The 18,206-nt window shown below is 38.4% G+C and overlaps 1 protein-coding gene across 1 annotated transcript in view; it reads right to left on the bottom strand.

Annotated features, from left to right (window-relative positions):
- Positions 1 to 17,570, bottom strand: part of foxn1 (forkhead box N1) — a 30,563-nt gene extending 12,993 nt beyond the window's left edge. The window contains exons 1-6 of the mRNA XM_061919192.1: positions 17,420 to 17,570; positions 17,149 to 17,226; positions 9,426 to 9,552; positions 4,589 to 4,903; positions 882 to 965; positions 688 to 818 (exon numbers count right to left, since the gene is read on the bottom strand). Coding sequence (XP_061775176.1) covers positions 688 to 818; positions 882 to 965; positions 4,589 to 4,903; positions 9,426 to 9,552; positions 17,149 to 17,226; positions 17,420 to 17,496 — 812 coding nt within the window. The 5' untranslated portion in view covers positions 17,497 to 17,570. The remainder of the gene's footprint in view (positions 1 to 687; positions 819 to 881; positions 966 to 4,588; positions 4,904 to 9,425; positions 9,553 to 17,148; positions 17,227 to 17,419) is intronic.
- Positions 17,571 to 18,206: the final 636 nt, after the last annotated feature.

Here is an 18,206-nt window from a genome sequence, read left to right as displayed (position 1 = left end):
AGTCCAGTCCATAGTAGATCTAGCATAATAGTGAGAGTCCAGTCCATAGTGGATCTAACATAATGGTGTGAGAATCCAGTCCATAGTGGATCTAAGAAAATATTGTGAGATTCCAGTCCATAGTTGATCTAACATAATAGTGTTCTTCATGCTCTGCAGAGTTATTTCCACATCCTACCCATACCTTCCAAGAACAGAAGACAAAGACTGTTGTGATGGCAAAGATCATATTGTAAATGTATTTTTGTATTTTGTCTTTTGGTCAACAACTAATCTCCAATTGGGTTTCCTTTGTGATTGATGCTGTATTGCTGCCTTTTTCAAGGTTTGCTCAGACTATTCTACTTTTTGCTTTTGCTCAACCTGTCATCCTTCACATTACTAAGACCGATATAAAGATCTGGAACTTTTCTTTGTCTCGCTCTCTCGTCCTTCTTCTTTAGCAGCGTAGACTCGCTATTCTGTAACCTGATGTTATTTAAGGTCTTAAATAAATACTTATGAGATTTTAGTATTCTCTGGAAATGTTCGGTTCAGTTTAGTTTCAAGTTTATTTCTAACATGCATGCAATACGAGGTAATTGATCGCATATTTCCAGTTTTTTCATTAGCGCACAACAAAATGCCGATTATGCATGATTTTTCTTAAAATGTGAATGTCCAATTCTTTCGTTCTGTGATTGTCACCTGTACGAGTAAGCCGGCTTGGGGAAGAGGGCCAGTGCGGGGCTCCTGTAATGAGCGTGAGAGGAGAGGCCGTGAAGAGAATGCATGGGTCTGCTGTAATGCTCCTCGGTCGTGTACAATCTCGATGCCACCTGCGGAGAAAGGTACGACGTGAACCACCCGTATTGCTTTGTGGTGCCAGTTTGTTTTCTGACCTCTGGGAGAGGACTTCCTGCACTGAAGGAACGGTAGCGCTGGGAAGTCTCAGCAGGGGCCACTGGTAGGTCTGGGTAGGAATACTGTGGAAATAGAAAGCAAAAGTCACTGAAAATGCAAATGAATTTCCCGACATGTGACCGGAAATGGATGTTAGCACGCCCTGCGGGTATTTACTGAACCTGGGCATCACACCATTGCTCGCTTTTTTCTGCAGTTTTCAATCTACGACACAGGTGTCAAACTCAACGTGCGTCCAACCCACATGGCTATCCATCCATCCATTTTCTACCGCTTATTCCCTACCGGGGTCGCGGGGGGCGCTGGCGCCTATCTCAGCTACAATCAGGCGGAAGGCGGGGTACACCCTGGACAAATCGCCAGCTCATCACAGGGCCAACACAGATAGACAGACAACATTCACACTCACATTCACACACTAATTTCAATAAAAAAAAAAAAAAAAGAACCAATTTTATATCTTATGTGACTTACTTAGTAATAGAGATGTGACGTTTGCAAAGCACTCAAATCTTTTGAACTATGAGATCCGAATCCCAGTGGTGAGTCCATCGTTTGGGAGCTGTTTATATATCAATCAATCAATCAATCAATGTTTACTTATATAGCCCTAAATCACTAGTGTCTCAAAGGGCTGCACAAACCACCACGACATCCTCGGTAGGCCCACATAAGGGCAAGGAAAACTCACACCCAGTGGGACGTCGGTGACAATAATGACTATGAGAACCTTAGAGAGGAGGAAAGCAATGGATGTCGAGCGGGTCTAACATGATACTGTGAAAGTTCAATCCACAATGGATCCAACACAGTCGCAAGAGTCCAGTCCAAAGCGGGTCCAACTCAGCAGAGAGAGTCCCGTTCACAGCGGAGCCACCAGGAAACCATCCCAAGCGGAGGCGGATCAGCAGCGCAGAGATGTCCCCAGCCGATACACAGGCAAGCAGTACATGGCCACCGGATCGGACCGGACCCCCTCCACACGGGAGAGTGGGACATAGAAGAAAAAGAAAAGAAACAGCAGATCAACTGGTCTAAAAAGGGAGTCTATTTAAAGGCTAGAGTATACAAATGAGTTTTAAGGTGAGACTTAAATGCTTCTACTGAGGTGGTATCTCGAACTGTTACCGGGAGGGCATTCCAGAGTACTGGAGCCCGAACGGAAAAAGCTCTATAGCCCGCAGACTTTTTTTGGGCTTTGGGAATCACTAACAAGCCGGAGTCCTTTGAACGCAGATTTCTTGCCGGGACATATGGTACAATACAATCGGCAAGATAGGATGGAGCTAGACCGTGTAGTATTTTATACGTAAGTAGTAAAACCTTAAAGTCACATCTTAAGTGCACAGGAAGCCAGTGCAGGTGAGCCAGTACAGGCGTAATGTGATCAAACTTTCTTGTTCTTGTCAAAAGTCTAGCAGCCGCATTTTGTACCAACTGTAATCTTTTAATGCTAGACATGGGGAGACCCGAAAATAATACGTTACAGTAGTCGAGGCGAGACGTAACAAACGCATGGATAATGATCTCGGCGTCTTTAGTGGACAGAATGGAGCGAATTTTAGCGATATTACGGAGATGAAAGAAGGCCGTTTTAGTAACGCTTTTAATGTGTGCCTCAAAGGAGAGAGTTGGGTCGAAGATAATACCCAGATTCTTTACCGTGTCGCCTTGTTTAATTGTTTGGTTGTCAAATGTTAGAGTTGTATTATTAAATAGAGTTCGGTGTCTAGCAGGACCGATAATCAGCATTTCCGTTTTTTTGGCGTTGAGTTGCAAAAAGTTAGCGGACATCCATTGTTTAATTTCATTAAGACACGCCTCCAGCTGACTACAATCCGGCGTGTTGGTCAGCTTTAGTGGCATGTAGAGTTGGGTGTCATCAGCATAACAGTGAAAGCTAACACCGTATTTGCGTATGATGTCACCTAGCGGCATATATATATATACATATATATTGTAATACAGGAAGTCGAACACATTTCCAGTGAGGGTTGGACTCCGCCAAGGCTGTCCTTTGTCACCGATTCTGTTCGTAACTTTTATGGACAGAATTTCTAGGCGCAGTCAAGGCGTTGAGGGGATCCGGTTTGGTAACCGCGGGATTAGGTCTCTGCTTTTTGCAGATGATGTGGTCCTGATGGCTTCATCTGACCGGGATCTTCAGCTCTCGCTGGATCGGTTCGCAGCCGAGTGTGAAGCGACCGGAATGAGAATCAGCACCTCCAAGTCCGAGTCCATGGTTCTCGCCCGGAAAAGGGTGGAATGCCATCTCCGGGTTGGGGAGGAGACCCTGCCCCAAGTGGAGGAGTTCAAGTACCTAGGAGTCTTGTTCACGAGTGAGGGAAGAGTGGATTGTGAGATCGACAGGCGGATCGGTGCGGCGTCTTCAGTAATGCGGACGTTGTATCGATCCGTTGTGGTGAAGAAGGAGCTGAGCCGGAAGGCAAAGCTCTCAATTTACCGGTCGATCTACGTTCCCATCCTCACCTATGGTCATGAGCTTTGGGTCATGACCGAAAGGATAAGATCACGGGTACAAGCGGCCGAAATGAGTTTCCTCCGCCGTGTGGCGGGGCTCTCCCTTAGAGATAGGGTGAGAAGCTCTGCCATCCGGGAGGAACTCAAAGTAAAGCCGCTGCTCCTCCACATCGAGAGGAGCCAGATGAGGTGGTTCGGGCATCTGGTCAGGATGCCACCCGAACGCCTCCCTAGGGAGGTGTTTAGGGCACGTCCAACTGGTAGGAGGCCACGGGGAAGACCCAGGACACGTTGGGAAGACCATGTCTCCCGGCTGGCCTGGGAACGCCTCGGGATCCCCCGGGAAGAGCTAGACGAAGTGGCTGGGGAGAGGGAAGTCTGGGCTTCCCTGCTTAGGCTGTTGCCCCCGCGACCCGACCTCGGATAAGCGGAAGATGATGGATGGATGGATGGACAAACTATATAGTACCAAGCCCGTTTTTTTAAATAAACTTTGAAAATAATGGCTCCTCAAGATCCGGCTCCCCTAAAAAAAGACATAAAACCTATCTCCAGTCTGGACCTTGGGGTGCAGAGAAGGCAGGCGAAGTGCAAGTAAGAAGAGGCCCTTATATTAGGGAAACGCAGGAGAAAAAAAAACAAGGATGTGCAGCACGGAAGGACACAAAGTGCATCCATCCATTTCCTACCGCTTATTCCCTTTCGGGGTCGCGGGGGGCGCTGGCGCCTATCTCAGCTACGATCGGGCGGAAGGCGGGGTACACCCTGGACAAGTCGCCAGACAGACAACATTCACACTCACATTCACACACTAGGGCCAATTTAGTGTTGCCAATCAACCTATCCCCAGGTGCATGTCTTTGGAAGTGGGAGGAAGCCGGAGTACCCGGAGGGAACCCACGCATTCACGGGGAGAACATGCAAACTCCACACAGAAAGATCCCGAGCCTGGATTTGAACCCAGGATTGCAGGACCTTCGTATTGTGAGGCAGACGCACTAACCCCTCTTCCACCGTGAAGCCCAAAAGAAATAAAAAGAAAACACAGAACACAACGCTGGTGTTAGAAGCCTCCTGATTGGCAATCAGGGACAGGTGAGGCAGCCAGAGGAGTGGTGGAAAATGTAGGAAAACAGAAAGTGAAACAGAAAATAACTAATGGAATGTATACAAATGAAGAACACACTAATGCAGTTGTCGTCACCTGATGTCTACTGTTGTTCTGTTCCCACGGCGCCGGCGCCCCGCCGCCGGAGTTGTGTGTGAGACAGCACGCTTGTGGGCCGCGCACCTCCAGCAAGCCGCCCAAGGACGACGAGGCACGCTGAAGACAACCCGGGTTGGCCGCCGCCTCCTCGCTACATTGTCGCAGGTAGGGGTGGAAGGGAGGCGCGGCGACCGGGACTTGTCCTGACACCGACGTGAGGGTCCCGTTCACGCTGTGCCTCCTCCTGACCGGCCTGGAAGTGAAGGTGGTTCGGGCTTGCAGGGTGAAACAGAGGTCACGGCCGTCTTTTATCTGCGGACACGTAAATATATATATATTTTTTTGTTTTTTTTTTCCCCTTGGCCTCAGTCTGCACCCCCACTCCAGGGCCTAGGCTAAGACCGATTTTTTAATTTTATTTTAATCTTCTATTTCCCCCCCCGCCAAGTTTACCTGTATGTCATCTTTTTTGTAAGGGGCGCTGGAAGCCGGCAGACCCGTCAGCGATCCTGTTCTGTCTCCCTGTAATGTTTGTCTGATTTTGAATGGGATTGTGCTGAAAATTGTAATTTTCCTGAAGGAACTCTCCTGACGGAATAAATAAAGTACTATCTATCTATCTATCCATCTATATCGACACGAAATTATAGCAATGGGGATTACCTAACAAAGGAACGCTGAAGTCCTCCAAATTTGACGTGAGACTTTGATTGTATGACGCGGACACGCTTGTTACTGGATCCTCTCTAATACGCTTCTCCCCTGGAGACTTTGTTTGTGTAAAGAATATGTGGTTATAATTATTTGATACTTGTTTATATTGACAAATGTGCTGTTTTAGGCTGCAATTTTGTTTAATCATTGTTACTATACATATATAGATATATATATATGTACATATTACATTAATATAATGCCTATATAATTAAAGGCCTACTGAAACCCACTACTACCGACCACGCAGTCTGATAGTTTATATATCGATGATGAAATATTAACATTGCAACACATGCCAATACGGCCGGTTTAGATTACTAAATTACAATTTTAAATTTCCCGCAAAGTTTCATGTTGAAAACGTTGCGGTATGATGACGTGTACGCGTGACGTCTCGGGTTGCAGCGGACATATTAGCCCAGCACCACTTACGGCTAAAAGTCGTCTCTTTTCATCGCATAATTACACAGAGATTTGGATATCTGTGTTGCTGAATCTTTTGCAATTTGTTCAATTAATACTGGAGACGTCAAAGAAGAATGCTGTTGGTGGAAAGCGGTGGATTGCAGCTGCCTTTAGCAACCGAAACACAGCCGGTGTTTCTTTGTTTGTTGTGAAGCTTTAACACAGAGCGGTCAAGCGAACATGTTTCTTTACGTCAACCAGCAAGTTTTTGGATGGGAAAATCGTGATATTAAGTCGGCTCTTACCGGAGACTTCAGTGGATTATGGGACCTCCTCCTGTAGCTGTCAAAAAGGCAGCTACAGGAGGCTTCTCTCAGAGACACTGGCGTTCACCGCAGCCATCCGACTTTCAGGTATGACAGTATAATCTCACTAAAATACTATTTACACAATAAGCAGATGAGGGATTTTCCAGAATTATCCTAGTAAATGTGTCTAATTACATCTAAAAGGCACCCACTGCCGCCGCCCCGAGCTTTTTTTTTTTTTTTTAGTGCCTCACTAACTTTCTTCATCCACAAATCTTTCATCCTCGCTCAAATTAATAGGGAAATCGTCGCTTTCTTGGTCCAAATAGCTCTTGCTGCTGGAGGCTATGATTACCGTATTTCCTTGAATTGCCGCAGGGCATATAGTATGCGCCCTCTTGTAATTACTGCAGGGTCAAAATCGCTTCGCAAAATAATTAGCGCATGCTTAGTATTACCGCCTGGTCAAACTCGTGACGTCACGAGTCATCTGATGAGTCACCTGTCATCATTTTCAAAATGGAGGAGGCTGATTTCAATACCGGTAATTTGAAATCGCATAAAGGGAAGAAGATTAAGAGCTATTCACTAGGATTTAAGGTCCAAGCTCACATCACACTCAATTTTTTACTGCATGCCTTTGGTAAGTGCCGGAGTGAGAAGAGGTTTTAAAATAATTAGCGCATGCTTACTTTTACCGTATGCCTTTGGTAAGTGCCGGAGTGAGGAGAGGTTTTAAAATAATTAGCGCATGCTTACTTTTACCGTATGCCTTTGGTAAGTGCCGGAGTGAGAAGAGGTTTTAAATTAATTAGCGCCCCGGGGGCAATTCAAGGAAATACGGTATAAACAATGTTCAGATGTGAGGAGCCCTACACCCCGTGACGTCACGCGCACATCGTCTGCTACTTCCGGTACAGGCAAGACTTTTTTATTAGCGACCAAAAGTTGCGAACTTTATTGTCGATGTTCTCTACTAAATTCTTTCAGCAAAAATATGGCAATATCGCGAAATGATCAAGTATGACACATAGAATGGACCTGCTATCCCCGTTTAAATAAGAAAATCTCATTTCAGTAGGCCTTTAACAATTAATATAATTGGAATGATACGAGTACCTTGTTTATTTCTGTGATGACCTCCATAAAGTTTTGTATTAATTCAGAAATATCAATCAGTTAGAATGCGCCACACATGGATATGTGTGTTGACAATTTTCCCATCATGCATTGTAGTTTATGTATCATTTATTTATTAAATTTTTTAAAAATGTATGATGCATGGAAGTTTTTTACAATATCCACCAAGTTCAGTGAGCAGGTCGTGTTATGTGTGGAAAGGTTGTTTTTGATTGGGTATTATAGGTTAATGCTGTGCTGTACAGGCATCAAAGTGCAATTATTGGTTATTAACCTGATTTACTCACAAGGTCCACAAGATGACGTCAAAGTTGTAGTGATTGGAGTAGCAGATAATTATAATTATTATAAATATTTTTTCACTGAATTTCTATACACTGAACTATTTTAACACTGAATTTTTAAACACTGATTTTTTTGTACCCACATTTTTTATACATTGAACTATTTTACACTAAATATTTTTTCACTGAAATTTTATACACTAAATTTTTTTTAACTGAATTTTTTTTAGAGTAAACGTTTATACATATAATTTTTTTACACTGTATTTCTACACACTGATTATTTTCACAGTGAGTTTTTATACACTGACTTTTTATACACAGATTTTATATACAATGAATTTCTGTACACTGGATTTTTTTTACACTTATTTCTCTACACTGAACTATTTTACACTGAATTTTTAAACACTGATTTTTTATACACTGAATTTCTAGACACTGATTTTTTGTAACCACATTTTTTATACACTGAATTTGTTTTCATCAAATTTTTATACAATGAACTATTTTACACTGAATATTTTTTCACAGAAATGTTATACACTATTTTTTTACTGAATTTTTTTAGACTAAATTTTTAGACATTTAATCTGTCACCACTAAATTTCTACACACTATTTTTTTTCACAGTGAGTTTTTATACACTGACTTTTTATACACAGATTTTTCATACATTGAATTTCTGTACACTGGATTTTTTTTACAATGAATTTCTACACAATGAACTATTTTACACTGAATTTTTAAACACGGAATTTTTATACACTGAATGTCTATATACTGATTTTTTGTAACCAACATTTTTATACACTGAACAATTTTACATTGAATATTTTTTCACTGGAATTTTATACACAACATTTTTTAAAGGGATTTTTTTATACTAAATTTTTAGACATTTAATTTGTTTACACTGAATTTCTACACACTGATTTTTTTTCACAGTGAGTTTTTATACACTGACTTTTAATACACAGAATTTTTCATACATTGAATTTCTATAGACTGGATTTGTTTACACTAAATTTCTATACAATAAACTATTTTACAATGAATTCTTATACACTGATTTTTTTTGGACCCAAAATTTTCATACACTGAATATTTTTTCACTGGAATTTTATACTCAACATTGTTTTACTGAATTATTTTACACTAATTTTTTAGATTTGTATTTTTTTTTACATTGATTTTTAATGCCCTGATTTTTTTTTTTACAATGAATTTTTTTTTCAATAAAATTCTCAGCATAATTTGATTTAAACACACTTAAACAAAAAAAATTCAGTGACATAAAGTCAGTGTCAAAAATAACTATTCTTAATAAAGACACAAAATAATTTCCATAATCCACTGGCTGTTCCTCTATGCGTGCCTATTAGGGGCCTTTTTGGCCCTCTTTTCTGTCACATAGAGTTTGTGACGAACCCCAAGATGCAGAGAAGGCGGCAGGCATTGTGCAGGAAAACATGATTTAATCTTTAAAAATGAAAACACAAACCAGGAACTAGGAATAGCCAAACTGGAAAACGGGAAACAGGATCCAGCAAACAGGAACTAGCAACAAAAAGACGGCACGCTGCAAACAGCTACAGGTTCTACAAAAAGCATTAATGACAATAATCCAGCCCAGAGTGGAGGAACAAGCAGGTCTAAGTAGCATCTGGCTGATTGACACCAGGTGTGGCCCGGTGCCAATCAGCCACAGCTGAGGGGAAAAAACACTCAGGGATAACAGAAGGAAATAAAGACAAAATAAGAGCGCTGACAGGAAATAAGACAAACACAGAGGAAAAACTAAAACATGACCAAACTGTCAGGTACAAACCTGACACGTTCTAATTGGTCCCTTTATGCCAACACAAGGAAAAGTTGTCCAAATTTCTGACCTTTTTAACAGTGATTATCTTATTTTAGACTGATAAATGGTTTAAAAAAATAAAAAAACACCCCAACACAATTTTGTCATCCTAGTACCTGTGATTCTTGCACCTTTTGGCGGTAAGTCCCAAGAGGCTCACAGGTGTGCGGTTTGGCCTGGTGGGGAGATGCTTTACACTCTCTGCTGAGTGAAGAGTCTGACATTGTGCAGCAAATCCTGCTTCTGTTGAGAAATTGAATCAAAAACACTTTTAACACCAACTTTGAAGACATGGCTCGCTTAAGTGCTCAGCAAAAGCATCCGTGGGGTTTCCCTGTCAACTTTTGCACGTCATGTGGAGTCTGGGCCGGCTCGTGGCATTAAGAGTCTACGCCAGAGGTCTCTTACAGGGGATCCGTGGCCCCAGTAGGCCAGGGTACTGGTCACATTTGAAACAATATGGTAACACTTTCTATCGACAGTACCAATTTTTGGTACTTTTGTGTGTGTTAATAAATCTTAATTGTTTTTGGTAACAAAACCTTATTTTTCTGTCCAGTTGTTACTCTGCCCTATCATGCAAAAAACAACTTTTCTTACCCATTGGTGCCTGTTTTTATGTATTTGGGATCTGCTTAAGTCTCAAAAATGTTGAGATGCCACCTCAGTAGAAGCATTTAAGTCTCACCTTAAAACTCATTTGTATACTCTAGCCTTTAAATAGACTCCCTTTTTAGACCAGTTGATCTGCCGTTTCTTTTCTTTTTCTTCTATGTCCCACTCTCCTTTGTGGAGGGGGTCCGGTCCGATCCGGTGGCCATGTACTGCTTGCCTGTGTATCGGCTGGGGACATCTCTGCGCTGCTGATCCGCCTCCGCTTGGGATGGTTTCCTGCTGGCTCCGCTGTGAACGGGACTCTCGCTGCTGTGTTGGATCCGCTTTGGACTGGACTCTCGCGACTGTGTTGGATCCATTATGGATCGAACTTTCACAGTATCATGTTAGACCCGCTAGACATCCATTGCTTTCCTCCTCTCCAAGGTTCTCATAGTCATCATTGTCACCGACGTCCCACTGGGTCATTATTGTCACCGATGTCCCACTGGGTGTGAGTTTTCCTTGCCCTTATGTGGGCCTACCGAGGATGTCGTAGTGGTTTGTGCAGCCCTTTGAGACACTAGTGATTTAGGGCTATATAAGTAAACATTGATTGATTGACAATAATCTTGCCTTCCTTCATACTTTCTCCAAACGAGCCGTTTGAAATTTGACAATTTAGTGACGTTTTTTCCCAAGTGGGACGTCAGCGGATTTTCCATACATGGTCAAAATTTACCGAAAATGCTTTGTGTGAAACCGCCACTGTAGTCCGACACTTTTGTCAGTAAGCTCCTTCTTTTTCGGTATCCTCTCGTTAGTTTTCAACTTCGACAAGTTGGAAAAACTTATTCAGGGGTTACCATTTAGTGGTCAATAGTACGGAATATGTACTGTACTGTGCAATCTACTAATAAAAGTTTCAATCAATCAATCAATCAATCAGTGGGTCAGACTGGCTCGTACGAGGGCATGCATCCTCCGCTGTTGTCATTTCTAATATGAAGAAGCGTTCAGTTGTAATTTACTGTATCTGTCAGTAGACTCGCTATGGAAGTGCTAAAAAACTACAACAAATATAGCGGGGAAAGGACTCAGTCGAAGTGGTGGCACGTAAATAAGACCGCCCAAAACAATGGCACACCCTGAAGAGACGGTCAGAAAGTAGCTTGAAAAAGGTCTGTAAAGCATCATTTATGCAAAATTTTGAAGAACTGCCATTACATTTTATGTGGACCAACATTTCTTAAACATCGTTCCATTTTGTTGGGCCACGAACGCCCCCTAGTGGGTCGCCAAAAAAGGTGTTTCTCAGCTGTGGTACATATTGGCTGCAGTGCTACTCAGTTGTAATACAGTTTTCCACCACTTGGGGCAGTAATGACAATCTGAAACAAACAGAAGTCTGGAGCTTAAGGCATGGAGAAGTTTCTTAAGCGCAAAAATTACGACTAAAGTGGTATATATATATATATATATATATATATATATATATATATATATATATATATATATATATACACACACACATATATACATGTATATATATATATATTTATATATATATATATATATACATACAAACTTTTTTGTAGCTATATAGTCATAGAGAAGTTTCTTAAGCGCAAAAATTACGACTAAAGTGGTAAATCTCTCTTTATATATATATATATATATATATAGATATATATGTGTACACATATATATCTATATATATATATATATACGTGTAAACATATATATATATGTATATACACACACACATATATACATGTATATATATATACATACAAACGTTTGTAGATATATAGTCATAGAGAAGGTTCTTAAGCGCAAAAATTACGACTAAAGTGGTAAATATATATATATATATATATATATATACGTGTACACATATATATATATATATATACACACATATATATATATATATATATATATAAAAACACAATTATATGTATATATGTACACATATATATATATATATGTATACATATATATATATATATAAACATATATATATATATAGTCGAGGTTTCTGTGGTTTATCCATTATACAGTGCTCAATACAGCAGTAGAGTGGAATATACGTATATAATATATATATATATATATATATATATATATATATATATATATATATATATATATATATATATATATATATATATATATAAAAAATGAATAAAACAATGTGTGCTGAACGATGAACAAGTTTGGTAGTGCGCAGCTTTTCAAAGCGAGGTTTGAAGCATGATACTGCGTGATACTGATAAAGCTTGTTCCCGGGGTCACACTATTTGAGAAGAAATGGGTTTAGGGTATGCCGGGGGTCGTCCTTCAGTGGTCTAGTAATAATATTTCAAATCAAGTTAAAGGAGTTTTTTTATGGAGCAAAAGTTGCCCACGGTGGTAGACGCGTCATCTGAACCCAGACCTGAGACACGTGGCCTTTTGGGAGCACCAGCAAACCGTGGCTGACACGTCATGTGACGCTAAATAATGCTGACGCAGGCAAAGGGAAAGAGAAAGGAACAAAACCTTCTCTTCTGGTCACCAGCCAGAAGGTCAAAAGTCAAGCGGGAGGAAAGAAAAGTGAAAGAAGAATATGGATGGATGGATGGGTTGATAGGTTGATGGATGGATGGACATCCATTTTTACGTCACTAATACCATCTGATAAAATCCTCCTTTGGGGAACAATCGTCTTTACGTGCGTACACTAAATCCTGTCAAACAGAAACTGCTCATCTCTCTGGCGTAGACTAGAGTTAATGTCATCTTTGCAACGTGCAGCTAAATTCAAACCGAAAGAACCCTGTGGTTTTTCAACCAATCAGAAACAGGAAGCTTAATGACCGTAATGGATTTAACGAAAGACAAGTATGCGCTGTGGTTTATTTGTTCCAAACCTTCTTAGCAAGCTACATAAAGGCGCATCATTACATTATTACAGATTACAACGCCACTTGTCAACCTGTCTGAAAAGGAGTAGGAAGAAGCAGAGTTTATTCATCCTCCTTGCCGTTCATACATTCTAAGTAATGAGTAATCAGGGGGATAAGGGTATATTTTGGAAAAAGATCAAGCAAAAAAATCTAGAAGTAAAGACGATAAAATAAGAATATCATAAATAAAATATGAAATGAAATAACTATAACATAGTTTACGCTAAAATAAGTAAAGACATAAAGGATAAATGAATAAATATAGATAATGGCGTAATAATGTTGACAGAAACATTACACAGGTGTTCAACCCTTGCATTTTGTGGCTTTTAAAGCCTCACAACCAAACACTTTTATGTTAAAGGGGAACATTATCACCAAACCTATGTAAGCGTCAATATATACCTTGATGTTGCAGAAAAAAGGCCATGTATTTTTTTAACCGATTTCCGAACTCTAAATGGGTGAATTTTCGCAAATTAAACGCCTTTCTGTTTATCGGTCTTTTAGCGACGACGTCAGAATGTGACGTCACCGAGGTAACACAGCCGCCATTTTCATTTTCAACACATTACAAACACCGGGTCTCAGCTCTGTTATTTTTCCGTTTTTTCGACTATTTATTGGAACCTTGGAGACATCATGCCTCGTGGGTGTGTTGTCGAAGGGTGTAACAACACTAACAGGGAGGGATTCAAGTTGCACCACTGGCAAGAAATCTGCCGCCAGACCCCCATTGAATGTACCAGAGTGTCTTCACATTTGACCGGCGATGCTAAGACAGACATGGCACAGAGATGTATGGATAACCTGCAGATGCATTTGCAACGATTAAGTCAACGAAATCACAAAGGTGAGTTTTGTTGATGTTGTTGACTTATGTGCTAATCAGACATATTTGGTCACGGCATGACTGCCAGCTAATCGATGCTAACATGCTATTTACGCTAGCTGTATGTACATTTGAAACTAGATACCCACATTTAATGCGAAACAAACACTTACCAATTGACGGATTTAAGTTGCTCCAGTGTCACAAGATGCGAAAGTCCTGATCGTTTGGTCCGCACATTTTACCGGCGATGCTAATAAGGCAGCCATGCTATGGGCCACTTCATTAGGTACACTCACGCTATGGCCGAGTAGCGTCAATAGCTTCAATTTCTTCTTCAATTTCGTTTTCGCTATCTGCCTCCATACTCCGACCATCTGTTTCAATACATGCGTAATCTGTTGAACCGCTTAAGCCGCTGAAATCCGAGTCTGAATCCGAGCTAATGTCGCTATATCTTGCTGTGGTAACCGCCATGTTGTTTACATTGGCAGCCCTGTATGACGTCACAGGGAAATGGATAATGGTTTCGAAGATAGCGAAAATAAGGCACTTTAAAGCTTTATTTAGGGATATTCCGGGACCGGTAAAATTTTGAAAAAAACTTCCAAAAATACAACAAGCCACTGGGAACTGATTTTTATTGCTTTTAACCCTTCTGAAATTGTGATAATGTTCCCCTTTAAAATACTCAACAGATCCCAATAAACATCTGTTCAGTATTTTAACATAAAAGTCCATGATTATACATTTTATTTTTAGTGCTTTTTTTCCACAAACTCAGACGATTTAAAAGGTAAAAATACGGGTGTATAAAATGAACATTATGAATAAAAATAAAATGGTGACTTTTTTTTTTTTTTATAAAAAAGGTAAGGATAATAAAGAAAATCCTACTCACAGATGAAGAATTATGATTAAAAATATTTGTAAAAAGTTTTAAAAGTGTGACATCGCATCGCACCCCCAAGGGGCCCGCCACACAATTTGAGAGGAACTGTACTGTAAGCAAGATTTTTTTTTCACTTTTATTATTATTATTATTAATTGTTAATATAAGCAGAACACTAAGGAGATTTTTTTCAATATTATTATTATACATTTTATTAAATATATTACAATATATCTTTTTTTTTTAATCAAAAATTTAGACACTTTACAAGGTATAAACAAGTGTATAAAATGAACATTATAAATAGAAAAATACATTAAAAATATATTTAAAAAAACAAAGGTGCGAATAATAAAGAAAATGCAACTCACAGCTGAAAAATTATGATTAAAAATATTTGTAAAAAGTTTTAAAACTGTGACATTGCATTGCACCCCTATTATACATTTTATTAAATATATTATAATAAATCTTATTTGAAAAAACAAAAACAAAAATTCAGACACTTTACAAGGTATAAACAAATGTATAAAATTAACGTTATAAATAAAAAAAAATTAATAAAAATAAAAAAAGGTAAGAGAAATAAAGAAAATTAAGAATTATGATTAAAATTATTTGTAAAAAGTTTTAAAATTGTGACATCGCATCGCACCCCTAAGGGGCCAGCCACACAATTTGAGAAGAATTGTATTGTAAGCGAGATATTTTTCACTATTGTTATTATTATTGTTATTAATAATTGTTAATATAAGCATAACACTAAGGAGATTGTAATCATCATTATTATTATTATACATTTTATCAAATATACTATAATAAATCTTATTTGAAAAAACAAAAACATAAATTCAGACACTTTACAAGGTATAAACAAATGTATAAAATTAACTTTATAAATTAAAAAAAATTAATAAAAATAAAAAAAGGTAAGAAAAATAAAGAAAATTAAGAATTATGATTAAAATTATTTGTAAAAAGTTTTAAAATTGTAACATCGCATTGCACCCCTAAAGGGCCCGCCACACAATGTGAGAAGAACTGTATTGTAAGCGAGATATTTTTCACTATTATTATTATAATTATTATTAATTGTTAATATAAGCATAACAATAAGGAGATTGTATTAATTATTATTATTACACATTTTATTAAATATACTATAATAAATCTTATTTGAAAAAACAAAAACAAAAATTCAGACACTTTACAAGGTATAAACAAATGTATAAAATTAACATTATAAATAAAAAAAAATTAATAAAAATAAAAAAAGGTAAGAAAAATAAAGAAAATTAAGAATTATGATTAAAATTATTTGTAAAAAGTTTTAAAAGTGTAACATCGCATCGCACCCCCAAGGGGCCCGCCACACAATTTGAGAAGAACTGTATTGTAAGCGAGATATTGTTCACTATCATTATTATTATTGTTATTATTATTATTATTAAATCTATTACTATTATTATTACTATTACTATTATTTGTTAATATACGTAAAACAGTTAGGACATTATATTCATTATTATTATTATAAATTGTATTATCTTTACAATAATACATCTTATTTTGAGAGCATTTTTCAAAAATTCATATGCTTTACAAGGTGAAAATACTAAAGTGTAAAATAAAAAATGTTAAAAATACAAAAAAAAGAACTAATTAAAAGGTAAGAATAATAAAGAAAATGCTACTCACAAATTAAGAATTATGATTAGAAATATTTGTCAAAAGTTTTAAAAATGTGGCATTACATCGCACTCCCAAGGGGCCCGCCACACAATGTGAGAAGAACTGTATTGTAAGCAAGATTTTTTTCACTATTATTATTATAATTATTATTAATTGTTAATATAAGCATAACAATAAGGAGATTGTATTAATTATTATTATTACACATTTTATTAAATATATTATAATAAATCTTATTTGAAAAAACAAAAACTAAAATTCAGACACTTTACAAGGTATAAACAAATGTATAAAATGAACATTATGAATAAAATAAAAATTAATACAAACAAAAAAAGGTAAGAAAAATAAAGAAAATTAAGAATTATGATTAAAATTATTTGTAAAAAGTTTTAAAAGTGTGACATTGCATCGCACCCCCAAGGGGCCCGCCACACAATGTGAGAAGAACTATATTGTAAGCGAGATATTTTTCATTAATATTATTATTATTATTATTATTAATTGTTAATACAAGCAGAACACTAAGGACATTTCATTCATTTAATTATTATAAATTGTTTTATCTTTATAATAATACATCTTATTTTAAGAGCATTTTTAAAAAATGTAAATGCTTTACAAGGTAAAAAAACTAAAGTGTAAAATATAAAATGTTTAAAATAAAAAAATAAAAAAAAATAACTGTTTAAAAGGTAAGAATGATAAAGAAAATGCTACTTATACATTAAGAACTATGATTAAACATTGTCAAAAATTCTAATATTTCAGTGTGTATAAAAGGTAAACAGGAAAAAGTCGCACCACTGACAAACAAGTTACAGCACATTAAGTCATCGAGTGACATTTATAGACCAACAGTCAAATTGGAAACTCACCGACAATGTGAACTCAGCGACTTCTTCGTGACTGGGAAACTTTCTAAACTGAACACATCCTTCCTTCTCGTCAGACTTCTGTGGATTGAAGCAGTTGACGGGTCGGTTTCAGATTTGACTGCACGGAATATCATCATCATTCTGTGTGTGTGTGTGTGTGTGTGTGTGTGTGTGTGTGTGTGTGTGTGTGTGTGTGTGTGTGTGTGTGTGTGTGTGTGTGGCACTCGTCCAAGTAAAGACAGGAATGAGACAGAGAAGAAGAGAATACAACCTGCTGCAACAGGTTCTGATGGATGTAATTGTGCACACACTGGCAGTCTTGTCTTCCATCAGTGTTGAGGAGGACATCAGATCCACTGCACAGGAGATGGCACCCAACCCGTGGCACCGCGCCCTGCTTTCTCAGCCCACCTCCACTTGGCAACACACACAAGCTTTCCTGGCATAGGGATGGCTGTGTAAAACAAAAAGTAAAACCGAAATGGCTACAAATTCAACAAAAACAGAATGCTGGACGACAGCAAAAACTTACAGCGTGCGTAGCAGAGACGGCGTCCACAAAGTACATCCGTACATGACATGGCAATCAACAATGTTCCCACAAAGACGGATAGCGTACAGCACAACTTAAATAGTCTTCATTGCGAAAACAAAGCAAGTGCAGGCAGTAGCGCTCAAAGGAAGGGGCGAAGCAACAAAACAGGAACCAAAATAACAGTGCGAGACAGGAACTAAAAGCACTACACACAGGAAACTAGGGACGGTGTGGCGCAGTGGGAGAGTGGCCGTGCGGAACCCGAGGGTCCCTGGTTCAAATCCCACCTAGTACCAACCTCGTCACGTCCGTTGTGTCCTGAGCAAGACACTTGACCCTTGCTCCTGATGGGTGCTGGTTAGCGCCTTGCATGGCAGCTCCCTCCATCAGTGTGTGAATGTGTGTGTGAATGGGTAAATGTGGAAGTAGTGTCAAAGCGCTTTGAGTACCTTGAAGGTAGAAAAGCGCTATACAAGTACAAACTACAACAAACTCAAAACAAGGCACGACAACCTGGTCAAGT

This window comes from Nerophis ophidion, linkage group LG13 (genome assembly GCF_033978795.1).
Source record: "Nerophis ophidion isolate RoL-2023_Sa linkage group LG13, RoL_Noph_v1.0, whole genome shotgun sequence".
Lineage (NCBI taxonomy): Eukaryota > Metazoa > Chordata > Actinopteri > Syngnathiformes > Syngnathidae > Nerophis > Nerophis ophidion.
Note: the sequence above shows the minus strand (reverse complement) of the source record. Positions and strands in the feature narration are given on the sequence as shown.